Source organism: Podarcis vaucheri (genome assembly GCF_965113315.1).
Source record: "Podarcis vaucheri genome assembly, chromosome: 2".
Classification (NCBI taxonomy): Eukaryota; Metazoa; Chordata; class Lepidosauria; order Squamata; family Lacertidae; genus Podarcis; species Podarcis vaucheri.
The window spans coordinates 129,581,893-129,601,390 of record NC_138760.1 but is presented as its reverse complement, the minus strand read 5'-3'; the positions used below and the strand labels follow the sequence as shown (position 1 = coordinate 129,601,390).

Below are 19,498 nucleotides of genomic sequence, written 5' to 3'. Positions count from 1 at the left end.
CAAATTTGGGTCTCCAGCTGTTTCTTAAGACTACAACTCCCATCATTCCTAGCTAGCAGGACCAGTGGTCAGGGATGGTGGGAATTGTAGTCCAAAAGCAGCTGAAGATCCAAGTTTGGGAAACCCCGGTTTAAAACATGCCCTCCCAGAAATAATCATGGGAACTGTAGTTTTCTAAGGGCGCAGGGGTTTGCAATTCTGTGCGGCTTAAACAACAGTTCATGGGATTCCTTTTTGGTGCTTTAAACGTCCTGCTTATTTTTTTATATTGCATTGGGCTGCTTCTTTTACACACACACACACACACACACACACACACAGTCTCAAAGCCACTTCACATCAAAATAAAACATGAGCAAGTAAAATTAACTAGAAGCCTTTAAAAAAATAATAATAGAAGAACGGGCAACGCAAGGCAACGCGCTCCTCTACGAGCAAACTTGCTGCAGGGAGCGCGGGTGTGTGTGGGGGGGGGAATTCAGCAGTCTAAAGGTTAACGCGAGAGAGCCGTCCTTCCTAGAGAGGCACCTCAGAAGAAAGAGGAAGGCCCACTTCCTGCCTGCGCCACCCCCCCCACCCCTCCTGCCACCATTCCCCTGGCAAAAGAGCATCTGGTGAGTGCAAAAGGGCCTCTCCGGGAAGGGGAGATTCCCCAGGGAGGGAAATAGCTCCGAGGAGAGCAGGGGACGGCGTTGCATTGTTGCAATTGCATTGCACTGTTGCAATTGCATTGCATTCTTGCAATGCAGTGAATTGCATTGTTGCAATGCATTGCATTACAGCGTTGCAATACGTTGCATTGTTGCAATGCGCTGCAATGCATTGCTGAGGAGTGGGCTTTGGTCGGGTCCCGTGGGGAGAGAAGCCCAAGGCAGGCAGAAGGAGGCAGGCAGGGATCTCCTGCGCCACCCCTCTTTTTTCAGTCCCTACAAAGGGAGGGGCGGGGGGGCACCTCCAGGCTGTCACTATTGGGGGCGGGGATTCAAACGCATAATAATAATAATAATAATAATAATAATAAATTTTATTTATATCCCGCCCTCCCCAGCCGAAGCCGGGCCCAGGGCGGCCAACAACAATAAAACAGTACAAAAGTACAACATAAACAACATTCTAAAATCATTCATTATAAAAATTAATTAATTAAAAATGGGTCTATAGGTTTGCACAACTGTCGCCAAAGGCCCACGATTAATATAAATCAGGGGTCAGCAAACTCTTTCAGCAGGAGGCAGGTCCACTGTCCCTCAGACCTTGTGGGGCCGGACTATATTTTGGAAAAAAATGAACGAATTCCTATGCCCCATAAATAACCTAGAGATGCATTTTAAATAAAAGCACACATTCTACTCATGTGAAAACACGCTGGTTCCCAGACGGTCCGCGGGCCGGATTTAGAAGGTGATTGGGCCGGATTCAGCCCCCGGGCCTTAGTTTGCCTACCCAGGATACTAATTAAAAGCCAGACTTTTTGGACCTTCTCCAGACGGTCTCCTTTCTTGAGCCCTAAGCCTGATTTGCTTCGCTTTGCGGAAAGCTTGCACGGTGCTTAAAGCAATTCTCTCCGCTTCGTTTTGCTTGCAGAGCTCAAACCTCCTCATGTTATTATTATTATTATTAGTTATTAATTTTGTATACCACCCGTTTCCTGAAAATCGCAGGGCGGTTGACAACCTAAAAATACAAAACGAGAACGCAAAAGGCAGAGAATGACAAATAACTCTCCTCCTGCAAAGACAGTTACAAACTGCAAAAAGGAAAAATAAAAATGTAATAGATCCTGCCCCCCAAGGCAACAGAATGCTTGAATCCGCTTTTAACTGAGTAAACCCCAGTTTCCTGCTGTGTAAATTGGAAAAGAGTAAGCCGTCCTTGTACGTTCACGCTGTACATTTAAAGCACTCAGATACCACTTTAAACAGTCGTGCCTCCCCTCCCCACAAAGCACCGTGTGAACTGTAGTTTTTTAAGGGTGCTATTAGGAGACACCCCCCTTCCCCTCGCAGAGCTAAAATTCCCAGAGTGGCTTAGTAATCAACCCCCCTTCCCAGGAAACTCTGAAATGTAGTGGGGGGGTGTGTCTTTTAACAACTCTCAACACCCCTTTAACAAACTGCAGCTCCCAGGATGTTTTTTTTTGGGGAAGCCATGAATGTTTAACATGATATCATAGAATTGTAGAGTTGCGAGGGACCCCTAAGGCTCATCTAGACCAACCCCTGCTATGCAGAAATATCACAGTTCTTTAAATGTGTGGTTTGAATAGGCCTCTATAAGGACCACTGGTCCACCTTCATCAATATTGTTTAATTATTTAGATAAATTTATTGTCATTGTCCGTATATACACAGTATACACAACAACGAAAATCAAACACCCACCCAAAGACCGGGTTCACATATACATTTGCACGTATCTCTGAACTCTCATCCTATTTAGACATAATATATAAAACATAACATAATCCAGAATATAGCATGACCTATTAAAAACATAACATAACCTAAAACCTATCTCATTCCTTCTACTCCCTACTTACTAAACCTTGCAACTGGCCCTGAGATCGTTATTTAGTGCAATCAGAGCTCTTGGATAGAAACTATTCAGAAGGCGTGTGGTTCGTGTTTTCATTGTCCTATATCTTCTGCCCGAAGGCAATAGTTCAAAGAAGTTGTGAGCAGGGTGGGTGGGATCTCTCAGAATGTTATATGACTTCTTCAAGATGCGAGACGTGAAGATCTCATCCAGGGTTGGTAGTCGGAGCCCAATAACGTTCTGGGCAATTTTAATTGTTCTCTGTAAAGCTTTTTTATCCGTTTCAGAGCTGCTCCCATACCACGATAATATACTATAGGTTAAGACACTCTCGATGGTACTATGATAATAGGACAGAAGTAGGTGCTGGGATAGATTCAGTCCCCTGAGCATTCTCAGGAAATACAACCTCCCCTGCACCTTCCTCACAACCATATTAATATTTGCAGTCCATGAGAGGTCCTCCGAGATATAAATGCCCAGGTATTTAAAACTACCAACCCTCTCCACTTCCTCGCCATTTATGTGCAATGGTAAAAATACACTTTTCTTTCTCCTAAAGTCAATTATGAGTTCTTTGGTTTTTTTGGTGTTAAGCATAAGATTATTTTCTTTACACCATTGAATTAACCCCTGTACTTCTTTCCTATAAGCAGTCTCATCGTTTCCACTGATGAGCCCCACCACTGTTGTATCATCCGCAAATTTGATGATTGTGTTGGACTTATACAGTGGGGTGCAATCAAATGTGTACAGAGAATAGAGAAAGGGACTTAGCACGCATCCCTGAGGGGCTCCTGTGCTTAATACTAGAGTAGAAGAATAGTAAGGTCCCATTCTCACTGTCTGCGGCCTATCAGTCAGGAAATTCCTTACCCACAGACAGATCTTCTGATGTATACCCAAGTTGGTCATTTTAAGAAATAACCTGTCTGGCAGAATTGTATTGAAGGCAGAACTGTAGTCCACAAACAACAGCCTTGCGTAGGTTCCCTGTCGTTCTAGATGACTCAATACAGTATGGACGGCGATGGAAATAGCATCATCAGTAGATCTGTTTCTTCTGTATGCAAACTGGAACGGGTCTCTGTATGCAAACTGGAACGGCTTCCTCTTTTCCACATTTGAAAAATTCATCAATATTGTTTAATAATAATAATAATATTCATCAATATTGTTTAACAACAACAACAACAATTTATTACTTATACTCTGCCCATCTGGCTGGGATTCCCCAGCCATTCTGGGCGGCTCCCAACAAAATATTAAAAATACAGTAGAACACCATACATTAACTTCCCTAAGCAGGGCTGCCTTCACATGTCTTCTGAAAGTCATATAGTTTATCTCCTTGATCTCTGATGAGAGGGTGTTCCACAGGGCGGGCGCCACTACCGAGAAGGCCCTCTGTCTGTTTCCCTGCAACCTCACTTCTCGCAGGGAGGGAACTGCCAGAAGGCCCTCGGTGCTGGACCTCAGTGTCCGGGCAGAACGATGGGGGTGGAGACGCTCCTTCAGGTATGCAGTGGTACCTCGGGTTAAGTACTTAATTCGTTTCGGAGGCCCGTTCTTAACCTGAAACTGTTCTTAACCTGAAGCACCACTTAAGCTGATGGGGCCTCCTGCTGCTGCCGTGCCGCCAGAGCACGATTTCTGTTCTCATCCTGAAGCAAAGTTCTTAACCTGAAGCACTATTTCTGGGTTAGCGGAGTCTGTAACCTGAAGCGTATGTAACCTGAAGCGTATGTAACCCGAGGTACCACTGTACTGGGCGAGGCCATTTAGGGCTTTAAAGGTCAGCACCAACACTTTGAATTTTTCAAACGTGCCTTGGAAGTTGAATGGCTCCCGAGGCGCAATTCTCAATCCCCCCCTCCTTTTAAAAAATAAATCTTTATTGATTTGAATTAAAAAATATCAAAACGCAATGACTTTTAATACAAACATGAAGCAAAAAAATAAAGAAAGAAAATAAAAAAGAGAAAAAATACATATACGTTTCATATATGTAAATGCCATATCATATTTACACATAAATTCAGATCAATACAACCTCACATAAAAGAACAAAAACATTACTGTGAATTAGCTAAAAAAGACTTCGCAGTATTTTCATTTACTCTATCTATTCTTTCCTTTATAATGCACAGTCTCAAATTCACTTAATCATTTTCGTACATGCAAACACAATATCATTTCCACCTTTTATTTACAAGAATCACTCTAGTTCTGCCAGGAGAGACTTATTCTTACAATAGTTTTTTAGGTATTCTTTCAATATTCTCCATTCTTTATATACACTCTTGTTTCGATTGATCTCTCTTGCTAGCTGGAGATATTCTATCATTAGGGTTTGCCACTCTGCTATTGTAGGTATTGCTTCATTTTTCCAATTTCTTGCCACTAATATTCTGGCTGCCGTTGTTGCTTTCATGAACAATGTTTCACAATTTTCTGAATGGAATTTGCCACCTGCCCATTGTGCCTTGGTTCTCAAACGTTGTAGAAGCCGAACTGTCTTCCAGAAAGGATTCTGTTTGACAACTGAGGCATTATTATTATTATTATTATTATTATTAATAATAATAATAATAATAATAATAATAATAATACAGTCATACCTCATGTTACATTTGCTTCAGGTTGCGCATTTTCAGGTTGTGTCCCGTGGTGACCCGGAAGTAATGGAATGGGTTACTTCCGGGTTTTGCCACTCACGCATGCGCAGATGCGCAAAATGACGTCACGCGCATGCACAGAAGTGGCAAATCGCGCCCTGCGCAGACGCGGGTTGCGTTCTTTTCAGGTTGCGAACGAGACTCCGGAACGGATCCCGTTCGCAACCACGGGTACCACTGTAATAATAAAAAATCAGAGGACGTTTTCCAGCCTCCAGCTATTGATCTGGCTGCAGCCAAGAGGAAATGAAGAAGATATTTATGGAGGAGTTTGAGGCCAGGGAAAACAAGAGAAGGGGCTACTTTGTGGGCGGCCCAGTGATTTTAGAAATGCGATCAAAGATTGTGTCGCCAACACTGTAGAGACCTAGAGGCAAAACCACCGCATGTGGGCGCATAACTTACTTACCGTATTTTTTGCACCATAACACTCACTTTTTTCCTCCTAGAAAGTAAGGGGAAATGTCTGTGCGTGTTATGGAGGGAATGCCTATGGGTGGCATGCCTACGGATTTTCCTCCTCTAAAAACTACGTGTGTGTTATGGTCGGGTGCATGTTATAGAGTGAAAAATACGGTACTTATTACCTGCCATTCACGCTAAGGTTCCAGGGCAGGTTACAGCATTACAAACAGTATTTTATTTTATTTTTCCAAACAGCTCTTCAATCTCTGGTTTCTCACTGAGCCTTAACACTGGCCTGTTTTTCCTGCAGGCAGAAGCCCCAGTTGGTTGCTAGCTGGAATCGTCCGCACTGGCTTGTGAAAATACCTTTGCTCCACGCAGAAGAACTCCAACCCTTTGCAAGCCTCCGATCCGGACAGCTCTTGGCTTTAACAAGAGAGAAATTGGCGGGAGGATATCTTTACGGCGATCTCGGAAGCCGCCTTGGAAGTACAGAGCGAAGATGGAGGAGCGAACCGCAGCTGGCCCTGACGCTGTTGAGATTGGGAGCCGTGGGAGATACAGGGAAAAGTCTGTCCCAGAGATCCCAGGTGTGGACGATGCCAGCTCTGATGACCAACGCCAGCGCTTCAGAGGGTTACTCTACCAGGAGGCCAAGGGACCCCGAGAGGTTTGCAGCCGACTCCACAGTCTCTGCCGTCGGTGGCTGAAGCCAGAAAGGCTCACCAAGGCCCAAATGCTGGATCTGGTGATCCTGGAGCAGTTCCTGGCTGTCCTCCCCCCGGAGATGGAGAACTGGGTCAGGGAGTGCGGAGCGGAGACCAGCTCCCAGGCAGTGGCCCTGGCAGAAGGCTTCCTCCTGAGCCAGGAGGAGGGGAAGAAGCAGGGAGAGGAGAAACAGGTGAGAGAATATTTCCATCTTTTTTATTAACAAAACACATACATATACAGTGGTACCCCGGAAGACGAAAAACTTGCTAAACGAAGGAGTTTTTCGTTTTCTTAGCCGCTTCGCAAGACGCATTTCCCTATGGGCTTTCTTTGCAAAACGAAGCTTGCCCCGCAAGCTCCGGGGATAGCGGGGAAGTGCAGCGCGTCTTCCCCGCTGTCCCCAGACCTCTTTTGAAGCAAGGGGCAGCAGGGAGAAGATCCCTTCTCCCCGTTGCCAGCCCCGCAATCTCCGGGGACAGTCCCCGGACCCCTTTTGAATCAAGGGGCGGCAACAGGGAGAACCGATCTTCTCCCTTCCGCCCCTTGCTTCAAAAGAGGGGACAGAGGGGAAGGCGCGCGCCTTCCCCTCTGTCCCAAGGGGCAGAGCAACGGGGAGAAGCGATTCTCCCCGCTGCCCCTTCCCTTGCTTTAAAACAGGTCCGCCTTCCCCTCTGTCCCCGGAGATTGCGGGGCAGGCAACAGGGAGAAGCAATCTTCTCCCCGCTGCCCCTTGCTTTAAACAGGTCCGGGGACAGAGGGGAAGGCGTGCGGCGCTTCCCCTCTGTCCCCGGACAGTCTACATAGGAACGCATTGATTGATTTTCAATGCATTCCTATGGGAAACCGTGCTTCGCAAGACAAAAAACTCGCAAGAAGAAAAAACTTGCGGAACGAATTAATTTTGTCTTGCGAGGCACCACTGTACATTTATACAATACATGTACACAACACACTACCCAATTTTCCGAACATAAAACGTACCTACATTACTCTATATAATACTTACCTATACTATACATCTCAACATACCTACACACCTAGCCCACACAGACACCCACCAAGTGACTTGACTTCCACCCATTCTTGTTACGCTACTTTATTTTTCCAACTGGCTTAAACACATTTCATTATTTCTTTAATCTCTTCTTTTATCTTAACTTTACTCTCCTTTCGCTCTAATCATTTTCTGGATTCACTCAGTATCTGTCAGAAATTCTACTTTTTCCACATAAATTTTGATGTATTCCTGAAAGATTGTTGTTGTTTAGTCGTTTAGTCGTGTCCGACTCTTCGTGACCCCCTGGACCAGAGCACGCCAGGCACTCCTGTCTTCCACTGCCTCCCACAGTTTGGTCAGACTCATGTTTGTAGCTTCGAGAACACTGTCCAACCATCTCCCCCAGCATCAGAATTCAAAAGCATCAATTCTTCGGCGATCAACCTTCTTTATGGTCCAGCTCTCACTTCCATACATCCTTAAAGATAGCCCACTCCTTATTCACTTTTTGCACCATATCTCCTCTTATCCTCCCTGTTAGTTCGGCAATATGGAAGTATTCCATCATTTTAGATAACCAAAATAAAAAAATTCCTTCCAGTAGCACTTTAAAGACCAACTAAGTTAGTTCTTGGTATGAGCTTTCGTGTGCATGCACACTTCTTCAGATACACTGAAACAGAAGTTGCCAGATCCTTCTATATAGTGAGAAGGTGGGGAGGGGTATTACTCAGAAGGGTGGTGGGAATGGGAGATTGGCAGGTAGCTGAGATGATTATTTAGATAACCAGTTTGTTTTAGTTGGGACGCTGCTGCTTTTCCAATTTTTGGCAATCAGTAACCTTCCCCAGTGTCACAAAACATTTGCTAAAAGAAAGGCGGCAGAGCAGTCTATTGTCACATCTCTAGGTCTCCAGGGAGTTAATAATAATAATAATAATAATAATAATAATAATAATAATAATAATTTATAATAATTAATTATTTATATCCTGCCTATCTGGTTTGTTTCATTTAAATCAGATTTTTTGGATTTAAATTGGATTTTTTAAATTTAAATCGGATTTTTAAAATAAAATGCTTTTGGAGGAAAATCTTCCTAAAGACAGTTTTCTATTTAAGTTACATTACAGTCGAAAGGCTATAAGGAAGTAAGGAAAGACTATCAGGAAATAAGGATTTGTTTTAAGTTTTTCATGTGTGCTAAAACTCCGTTAAAAAAATAAAATTATTTAATCACATCAGTTAACAAACATGGATACATATGCGATAATGTTATTGTTTTAGTTAAATAAATTGTTTAAATTATTATTAAGGATATGACGATTTTTCTCCTTCTGATAAAGTACAGCAGGAAAGTTGTCCAAATGTAAACAGCCAACCTCACAATAGACTTAATTTGTTCTGGAGGTCCGTTCTTAACCTGAAACTGTTCTTAACCTGAAGCACCACTTTAGCTAATGGGGCCTCCTGCTGCCGCCGCACCGCCAGAGCACAATTTCTGTTCTCATCCTGAAGCAAAGTTCTTAACCTGAAGCACTATTTCTGGGTTAGTGGAGTCTGTAACCTGAAGCGTATGTATCCTGAAACGTATGTAACCCGAGGTACCACTGTAATTTCATTATTATCTGCCTATGTATTTCTAATAGTATAACGAAATCAGTAATTTTTGATATAACTGTAAAAGCTACTAGTGATTTAAATCATGATATAAATTGTGATTTAAATCATGATATAAATTGTGATTTAAATCAATTCGATTTAAATCAAATCCACCCTGGTGGCAGGTGGGCCATTCTCTGCTTCCTGTGTTCCTGTTTCAGCCCCACTGAGTGCTGCAGAGTTTTGCAGAGCTGGAAGAAGAAGATGGTGAAAATCCATCCCAGTCCCCTAGTTTTCTTCCCTGCTCCCTGAATAAAATCTTGGTTGCTGTTTTAGGTGCCGCGGTCCCTCCCGCAAGCGGTCGCTGATTCCCTCGAGTCAGAAAAGGACGTTCCTAATGCCTGCAAGAAGTCACTCTGTGTGGGAATCGCGCCAGAGATTCGGACTCAAGACGTGTCACTGGGTAAGGGAGGGTTTCCCGTTCCTTGAGTTTCTGGGTGCTATGACGTTCTGCAGGAAAAAGTCTAGATCTCCTTCTTCCTTTTTGTGGAAGCCTGTAATTAATGAGTCGCTGATCTTGCCTGTGGGGGGTGCCTGTCCATCTCTGAGTGTGGGTCCTACCCCCACAACTCCCAGAGCTTATTCCTCTCTCAGCCTGAGGGTTGAATTCACCTTAACTCTAAGCTGGGTTTGACTGCACGGAGCAAGTTCTGTTTGCACGACAAGATTAAATCTGTTTGGAGTTTTCTCTTAACTCTCCAGAACAGATTTACAGTGGTGCCTCGCAAGACGAAAAGAATCTGTTCTGTGATTCTCTTCGTCTAGCGGTTTTTTCGTCTTGCGAAGCAAGCCCATTGACGGATTAGCGGATTAGCGCTATTAGTGGCTTTTAGCGGCTTATCGGATCAGCTGATAAGCGGCTTAGCGGCTTAGAAAAAGGGGGGGAAGGAAAAAAACCCTGCAGGAACTCGCAAGACATTTTCGTCTTGCAAAGCAAGCCCATAGGAGATTCGTTTTGCGAAGCACCTCCAAAACGGAAAACTCTTTCATCTAGCGAGTTTTCCGTCTTGCGAGGCATTCGTCTTGCGGGGCACCACTGTAGCAGGCTTTGGGGAGAGGGAAAAATCCCACTGCAATAGTAGATCTTGTTCCGTACACACAATGGAGTCGAATCCCATCTTGTCTCCTGTTTTAATTAATGTACAGTCATACCTCAGGTTACAGATGCTTCAGGTTGCGCGTTTTCGGGTTGCACACCACACCGAACCTGGAAGTACCAGAACAGGTTACTTCCGGGTTTCGGCAGAAGCACTAAATTATGCTTTGTGCATGCGCAGAAGTGCCGAATCATGTGGTGCTGTAGGTTGCGAACATGCCTACACGGATCATGTTCGCAACCCGAGCGTCCACTGTATTGATTCAATGTAATTGTTTTACCACGCATTTCAGTTATGTTTATATTTTAATTTTAACATTTTCCTCCTCCTCCTCTCCTCTTCTCCCTCCTCTCTCTTTTTAAAACTGATCTATGGGGAATCAGAAAGTGGCAAATTAAATGACTTGGTGATCATAATGTTTTATTGCTGTTGATGATTATTTACGTCCCTCTATATTATCTTGTTGGGGACGCGGGTGGCGCTGTGGGTAAAAGCCTCAGCGCCTAGCACTTGCCGATCAGAAGGTCGGCGGTTCGAATCCCCATGGCAGGGTGCGCTCCCGTCGCTCGGTCCCAGCGCCTGCCAACCTAGCGGTTCGAAAGCACCCCCGGGTGCAAGTAGATAAATAGGGACCGCTTACTAGTGGGAAGGTAAACGGCGTTCCGTGTGCTGCGCTGGCTGGCCAGATGCAGCTTGTCAGCAGACAGCGCTGGCTCCCGGCCTATAGAGTGAGATGAGCGCACAACCCTAGAGTCTGGCAAGACTGGCCCGTACGGGCAGGGGTACCTTTACCTTTATATTATCTTGTTACCAAGTACTGTTTTGTTGTAGTTGTCTCAAGTTATATCCCAGTATCGCAGCATGCTAGTAAAAAGCATACCGTATTTTTCGCTCTATAAAACGCACCCAACCATAAGACGCACCTAGTTTTAGAGGGGGAGAACAAGGAAAAAAATGTTCTCTCCCTCTCTGCGCAGCGCCCCTTCAGCGAAGTGGCAGGAAAAACGGAGCCCCTTCCTTTTCTCCTCCTGCTTCGCTGAAGGGGCGCTGCGCAGAGAGGGAAAGCTGCGCAGCACCTCTCCAGCGAAGCGAAGCCAGGAGAACAAGAGGGATCGGTGCGCACCGACCCCTCTTGCTCTCCTGGCTGTGCTCTGGAGACTTCGCGTTGCTTTCGCTGAAGCCATGGAGCCTGCATTTGCTCCATAAGATGCACACACATTTCTCCTTACTTCTTAGGAGGGGGAAAGTGCGTCTTATAGAGTGAAAAATACGGTAATTTAAAACATCCTAAAAACAGTTTAAAGCAGTCACAATTATCCTCAGGGTTGCCAAGATTTTAGCCTGCTTTTAAATGCCTTAATATGCACAGCTACATTATATTATAAGGTGGTATATATATTTAGTAGTATTTTTGAAATATTTATATTTTATTAAATTTTCACATAATCCATCTTAGCTACATCACAAATAACCATTTTTGTTTTTTCTTTAACTTTCCATATTGTTTGATAAAGACATTATAATTCAGATCTCTTTACTGCCTTCTTGTTCATAACAATACATTCAATATAAACCTAACAAGAAGAAATTCCACTCTTCTAGTCTGGCAGTTAGCGCTGCCGTTTCAACACAGCCCATTAATTTTATTAACCCATTCATCAGTTGTGGATGTTGTTACCTCTTATATTTAGAAGTATTATTCCTTTTGTTTGTTATCTGATTTATATCCCACCATTCCCTCCCAAAGGAGTTCAGGTTGGCATTGTGATTATGAAATCATTGCATTATACTTGTAGCGTTTTAGAGAAATATTGTGTGCTGATACCTTTTAGAGCGCCATTGCCCCTTCAAATTAACCAAGCAATAAAAAAAGTTGGTGGCATGGGCATAACAGCAGCAGTTATCTCCCGCTTGGACTACTACAATGCGCTCTACGTGGGGCTACCTTTGAAGGTGACCCGGAAACTGCAATTAATCCAGAATGTGGCAGCTAGACTGGTGACTGGGAGTGGCCACCGAGACCACATAACACCGGTCCTAAGAGATCTGCATTGGCTCCCAGTATGTTTCCGAGCACAATTCAAAGTGTTGGTGCTGACCTTTAAAGCCCTAAATGGCCTCAGTCTAGTATACCTGAATGGGAGTATACCAATGGGAGTGTCTCCACCCCCATTGTTCTGCCCGGACACTAAGGTCCAGCGCTGAGGGCCTTCTGGCAGTTCCTTCCCTGTGAGAAGTCAGGTTACAGGAAACCAGACAGAGGGCCTTCTTGGTAGTGGCACCCGCCCTGTGGAACGCCCTCCCATCAGATGTGAAGGAAATAAACAGCTATCTTATCTTTAAGCCATTTCTCACCTTCTCACCCCTTGCCTTTTCCTGTAAGACCTATTGCAGTTGTTAAGAGTCGTCAACAGGCTCATCTCAGCTATCTTCTGAGTAATACCCCTCCCCACCTTCTCACTATATAGAAGGATCTGGCAACTTCTGTTTCAGTGTATCTGAAGAAGTGTGCATGCACACGAAAGCTCATACCAAGAACTAACTTAGTTGGTCTTCAAGGTGCTACTGGAAGGAATTTTTTTATTTTATCTTTAAAAGACATCTGAAGGCAGCCCTGTTTAGGGAAGTTTTTAATATTTAATGCTGTATTGTTTTTGACACTTGATTGGGAGCCATCCAGATGGGTGGGGTATAAATAAAAATTATTATTATTAATATTATTAATATTTATTATTATTATTATTATTATTATTATTATTATTATTATTATTAGCAGCACTGGTATTCTAAAAGCAAAAACAACATCTGTTTTCGCCATCTTCTGTAGCAGGCAATGGTGTGTTGTCCTTGACCCTCTCTGAATCATCCCTCACTTGTGACAGAGCAACAGCTTCTGCACAGTCAACTCAGGTAAGGACCGTCAGAAAAACATGTACACAGGATGGTTGGGGTGCCTCCACATTCCATAGGTTCACACAAGTGTAGAGATGGAGGGGACCACATGAGGGTTAGCTAGTCCAGCCCCCTGCAGTGCAGGAATCACACCCGAAGAATCCCTGACAGATGGCCACCTGACTTCCAATGAAGCAGTCCATCACCTTCTGAGAGGGTCTGTTCCACTTGTGAAGCAGCTCTTATCGTCAGAAAATTCTTCCTAACGCTTAGTCTAAGTGCATACAGTCGTAGCTGGGTTTTTGAACACCTTAGTTTTGGCCCCCAAACAGAAATGACTATTTCGGTTTGCGAACTATTTTTGGAAGCTGAACGTCCAATGGGGCTTCCCCAGCTTCCGATTGGCTTCAGGAGCTTCCCGCAGCCAATCAGAAGCTGTGTTTTGGTTTCTGAACGTTTTGGGAGTCGAACGGACCTCCGGAACAGATTCTGTTCTACTTCCAAGGTACGAGTGTATATCGGGTGTCTGTCATATGTTGATAGAGATGTTAAACCCATCAAACAACACACAACAGAGGCTGTGAGCTCTGCTTATTTTGCTTAGGCAAAAGTTTGACTCCAAAGGGGTGGTGAGGTGGTTTGGAAGGGGACGCTCATTTCTTGCAAATCAGAAATCTTTCAGAATCTGATTGTCAATCTTTAATTTGTATGCCACCTTTCCAAAGTTAAAATCGTGCTCAAGGTGGCTTACAACATATAAAAAAATTAGATAACTACAAGCACCACCAAAGTAGTCACAAACAATTAGCGAAGCATCAAAAAGCGCACGACCCAATTGAACAATTTCCACATAAATAATAATATCCAAAATAAAGGTGCAAGAAATGAACAGCGACAACAGCAACAACCATTCCCACAACAACTGCTCTCCACTAAAAATACCCTAGCCCAAGATATATATGTATAAATGTAAGACACATATAACTTGAAGGACGTGGCATTTTCTTCCCCATTCAGGGTCCCATGGCCTTTGAGGAAGTGGCTGTGTGTTTTACCGAGGAGGAGTGGGCTCTGCTGGATCCGGGCCAAAGAGCTCTGCACGGGGAGGTGCAACTGGAGAATTACTGGAACGTGGCCTCTCTGGGTAAGGGCCACACTTTGTTAAGTCCCATCCATTTGTTACAATACAATACAACTTTTAAAAATGCTGTCACAAAATATACAGTGAATCTTGAAAATATTCCTCTCAGGTGTCAAGGGCCAGGTTAAAGAGGTTTGTCTAAAGCATATATACAGTGGTAACTTGGTTCTCGAACTTCATACGTTTTGGGAGTCTGTTCAACCCCCAAAACTGTTCGACAACCAAGGCGTGGCTTCCGATTGGCTGCAGGAGCTTCCTGCACTCAAGCAGAAGCCACGTCAGACGTTCGGCTTCTGAAAAACTTTCGCAAACCGGAACACTTATTTCCGGGTTTGCAGCGTTTGGGAGCCAATTTGTTCGGGAGCCAAGCCATTTGAGTACCAAGGTACCACTGTCATGAAGTTGCCAGACACACTTCTGTGGGGAGGGAGTTCTACGGTTTATAGTCTGCCACCATCACTATCCTGAGCTTCGGGGGGTGGGGGTGGGCTTCTTGGAGGTCTGTAGGAAAGGAGGCAGTTTTTCATATATTGGGGGCCTGAATGATTTATGGCTTTAAACACAAGCATGAGTACCTTGAATTGGGCCTGGGAATTAACCCGTTGCCTGGTACCCAGTGCAGCTTGGAACTGTAAGTAAAGCATTTTAAACTTACTTAGTAGTGTGTGGTCTGTTCATTGCAAAAGGGGTAGATCAACCTACATGCAGCTGAGATGGGATAAAAAAATGCAGCTGTTTGAAAACATGTGCTATATGAGATTTAAATGGAACCCCAGACAGTAATTTGGCCGCTGCAGTTTGGACCAGTTGAAGTTTCTAAGTCATCTTCAAGTGCAGCCCCAATCAAATCTGGAAGGCACAGTCTAGGAACTTCTGTTGGATGTGTAGAGCAGTTATAAGTCTTTGGAAAGAATGTGGAAGCAGAACTACACCTGTATGATGTCTCCTCTGCAGCAGTATATTTGGCATGATGGGTGATTAAAAAAATACTTCCTTCTTGTTCCCCTGTGAACTTGTGAAGAAGGCGCAGCAGAGGCTGTACTTTTTGAGAATACTAAGGAAAAACCATCTTCCGCAGAAACTGCTGCTTGCCTTCTATCACTCTGCCATTGAGAGCGTGCTCACTTATGGCTTATGTGTGTGGTACGGAAGCTGTTCTATCCGGGACAGGATGGGGTTGTGCAGGGTTGTTAAGGCAGCAGAGAGCATTGCTGGCTGCCCACTCTCCACCTTAGAGCAGATTTATGCCACAAGGTGCCATAGGAAGGCACTGGACATAGTAAAAGATCCATCGCATCGTGGTCACTGTCTCTTCGAGCTCTTGCCGTCGGGACGGAGATACAGGTCGATGAAGACAAGAACGAGCCGTTTTAAGAACAGCTTCTTCTCCAGAGCGATCTCGGCCCTGAATGGGAAGCCCAGACTTTGAAAGTCATCAATCTCCCTTGCTGTATTATATTGTATTGTTTAATTAGTGTTTTTATGGAACAGTCAAGTAATTTCGTTGTCCCCGATGGGGGCAATGACAATAAAGATATTATTATTATTATTATTATTATTATTATTATTATTATTATTATTATTTGTCCTCTAACCAAGTTTCTCTCTCTGTATTCCAGAAGGTGATGCGTGGGAGCGTAACACTGATGAAGGGACATATGGAGAGTCGTCGGAAAGGAACAAGAATCTAGAAATGGAAGAGGAGATTGGAGATCAAGTTGAGCCAGAAAAGCAGGAAGGAAATCAAACGGAGATGTGGATGAACGAATCTGTTATGTGGCAGGGTGACAATTTCCCCGAAATCTTAGTTCAGCAGGGAAAACAGAAAGGGCAAAGAAAAAATGTCTGCCCAGTATGTGGGAAAAGCTTCAATCGCAAGTCAGACCTTAACGTTCATTGGAGAATCCACACAGGAGAGAAGCCATACAAATGTCTGGAGTGTGGAAAGAGTTTCCGGCAGCTAGCAAGCTTCTCGTCACATCAAAGAATTCATACGGGAGAAAGACCGTATAAGTGTTCCGAGTGTGGAAAGGGATTTTACGACAAATCGAGCCTGGTCATCCACCAAAGAATCCACACAGGGGAGAAACCATATCAGTGCTTGGTATGTGGAAAAGGCTTCCATCAAAGCTTCGGCCTGACTTCCCACCAAAGAATCCACACTGGGGAGAAACCGTACGTTTGCTCGGAATGCGGGAAGAGCTTCTACGATAAGCCACACCTTACTAGACACCAAAGAATCCACACGGGGGAGAAACCATATACTTGCACGGAATGTGGAAAGAGCTTCAGCCAAATCACGAGCTTCACTTCCCATCAGAGAATCCACACCGGGGAGAGACCCTTCATGTGCTCTCACTGCGGAAAGAGCTTTTACGACAAGTCCAACCTTCTCACACACCAAAGAATCCACACTGGAGAGAGACGATACGAGTGTCAGGAGTGCGGGAAGACCTTCAGTCAGAAAAAGAGCCTCACCTCCCATCAAAGCATACACACAGGAGAGAAACCGTATCAGTGCCCGGAGTGTGGGAAGTATTTCAGGCAGCAAACGGACCTTACTTCACACCAGAGAATCCACACTGGGGTGAGACCTTTCCAGTGTCTGGAATGTGGGAAGAGGTTTTACAGAAAAGCAGATCTAAACAGACACCAAAAAGTTCACGCTGGGGTTGGGAGACCCATCATTGCTTGGAGCGTTGAAATGGCTTCAGATGGCGTATCCATCTTATGCCCTCTAGGGGAATTCACAGAGGAAAGCCAGTGTATGGCTCCTGAGATTAAGCAAGAACCCTGTTGCTAGCACAGCTCTTATTAGCCATCAGAGAACCCACACAGGGAATTCAACTCCTCTGCCCCAAATGAATACTTGGGAGTGTTGGGGAGCGTAAAAGAAGCTTTCGGAGAATTGAAGAGCTTGCTGACTTATTTTGTGACATTTCAGTTGGCCCAAAGAAAGGTTTTGCCTTACTGTGGACTTCTTATTTTGTACTTCCATTTTTTGCACTTACGATTTCTGTAAAAAGAAAGTTTTCATACTATTCTGAACAAACGAATGAAAGCTTCAAGTCTGGCAGATGCAAGAGTTAACCATGATACAGATTGCGAAACTGGTTTTGGACCATGGTTTCTGTTGGACCAGCTTCTCATATGAGCATGCTTGGAGATCAAGGTCATCTACGTAGGCCCTCTTGTCAATTCCAAACCTACGCCTGGGAAGAGGCCTTCTTCTCTCGCCACACCCTACCCATGGAGATTTCACAGAACCGTAGAGTTTGACGGGACCGCGGGGACCACTTAGTCCAACCCCCTGCAATGCAGGAATGTTTTTGCCCAACCTGGGACTTGAACCCTTGACCCTTAGATTAAGAGTCTCATGCTGTACCAACTGAGCTATCCTTGGTGATTTGTCCCTCCTCTCTGATTCATGGCCTTTCCTTGCAGTGTTAAGACCAGCCTTATGTTTAAGCACTAGCCTGATAGCCTTAGGAGACAAGGAATTGTGGGCAGGCAAGTGAGGGGGGCAGTATTCTGTACCCTCTCTGAGTTCAGCACAAAATGCAAGTGGGTTGCCAGAGGAGGGATGGGGTTTTCTGGCACTATTTCCAGCCCAGCATGAGGGTAAGAAAATAATAGTGGCAGGCCAGTAATTTTTGTGAACATGTTTATAAGGCTGGTTTATTTTAGGGAGGTCTTCAGTGTTTGGAGGTTGGATTTGATTGATTGATTTGCCATAATTGATATATAATCTTTGTGGGATATTTTCAATGTTCCTTCCTTCTTTTTCTTTTAGATATTGCATGGCCATGATTGCATAAGTAACATACATATTTGGTTTACGCGCCTTGTATTTTCACAAAGCATCTTCACTGCAGCATCTTTTAATCTCCCTGTTTAGGATGGTGTGGGAGAGGAGGCAAAATGGAAAGCTGTTTGTCTGTGAAGTTTGTTTTTGTACCTTTCTGCTTTCTGTTTGGTGCTGTCTTCTCCTTTTTTGTGTGTAATCAATTTATATTGAAAGTTTTCAACATCAAATGCAATAAGAGCATAATAATAATAATAATAATAATAATAATAATAATAATAATAATAATAATTTATTATTTATACGCCGCCCATCTGGCTGGGTTTCCGCAGCCACTCTGGGCGGCTCCCAACAGAATCTTTAAAACATGGTAAAACATCAGTAAAAGCTTTCCTAATCAGGGCTGCCTTCAGATGTCTTCTAAAAGTCAGATACAGCCGGAACCTTGGTTGTCGAACACTCAAAGCTGAACAATTTGGAACCGGAACGCTGACAATCCAGAAGTGAATGCTTCCGTTTTCGAATGATTTTCAGAAGCCGTACAGCTTCCAAGCCACATTTTTCATTTTTCCCATTGACTTTGCAGCCAGCCCATTGATCCTCAGTTTTTGAACTTTTTGGAAGCTGAATGATCTTACGGAATAGATTTAAGTTCAAAAACCAAGGTTCCACTGTAGTTGTTTATTTTCTTGATATCTGATGGGAGGGTGTTCCACAGGGCGGTGCCACCACCGAGAAGGCCCTCTGCCCGGTTCCCTGTATTCTCACTTTTCTCAGTGAGGGAACTGCCAGAAGGCCCTCGGCGCTGGACCTCAGTGTCCAGGCTGAAACTATTATAAAAAAGGGAAAAGAGCAAGAATAACAAAAGCAAGACAATAAAGATGGAATAGAAGAAAAAGGGGATATAAAGCCCTCTATTAAAATGATTTCTTCATCCTTATTCCACACAAAGAAGAGTTCTGAACTCTCTCAGCTCTCACAAAGAATCATAAAGTTGGAAGGGACCCTGACGATAATCTGGTCCAACCCCCTGAAATGCAGGAATACGCAGCTGTCCCGGACGGGGATCGAACCTGCAACCTTGGTATTATCAGCATCATGCTCTAATCAGCTGAGCTATCCAGGCTCCCTCTATAATTGATACGTAACCTTTGTGGGATATTTTCACTGTTGCTTCCCCTCACCCCCAAATCGCTCTATTTCTGGCTTGTAGATTTTGTTCTCTTCCTTTTGAAATACTTCTCGTTTGTGCTCGCATATGTTGTTGCTTTTAATTGCATATTATTATTATTAGCATCATCATCATCATCATTTTCCTTAGCAGCATTGAACTATATATGGAAAGGAAAGGCATAAGCATTGAAAGCAAATCAATAAAGGATAACTTATGGACACACGAGTTCTTTACTGTGTGAGAAGGGATTATCTGATGCCCTCAAGCCTCTTTGGGCTTTCTTGGGACACCTGGAATGGTTCAGAGGACAGCCCGCTCCTGAGGGATATAGGCTCTGCAAGGTAGCGACTCTGCAACTCCTATTGGCTGCTTGAGCACAGCTGCTTTGTCGAAATGCATTC

The 19,498-nt window shown here is 44.1% G+C and overlaps 1 protein-coding gene across 2 annotated transcripts; it reads left to right on the top strand.

The window, feature by feature from the left end:
• Window positions 1-570: 570 nt before the first annotated feature.
• LOC309527325 (uncharacterized protein) lies at window positions 571-19,315 on the top strand. 2 transcript variants are annotated; one of them, XM_082214072.1, is made up of 6 exons: window positions 571-614; window positions 5,929-6,519; window positions 9,265-9,391; window positions 12,913-12,995; window positions 13,995-14,121; window positions 15,738-19,315. In XM_082214072.1, exons 2-6 carry the CDS (start codon window positions 6,121-6,123, stop codon window positions 16,919-16,921), a joined length of 1,920 nt encoding a protein of 639 aa, XP_082070198.1. In that variant the 5' UTR covers window positions 571-614; window positions 5,929-6,120; the 3' UTR covers window positions 16,922-19,315. The 2 variants fall into 2 exon arrangements, with proteins under 2 accessions (XP_082070198.1, XP_082070199.1); XM_082214073.1 differs by lacking the exon at window positions 571-614 and having other exon boundaries at window positions 5,912-6,519.
• The last annotated feature ends 183 nt before the right edge of the window (window positions 19,316-19,498 follow it).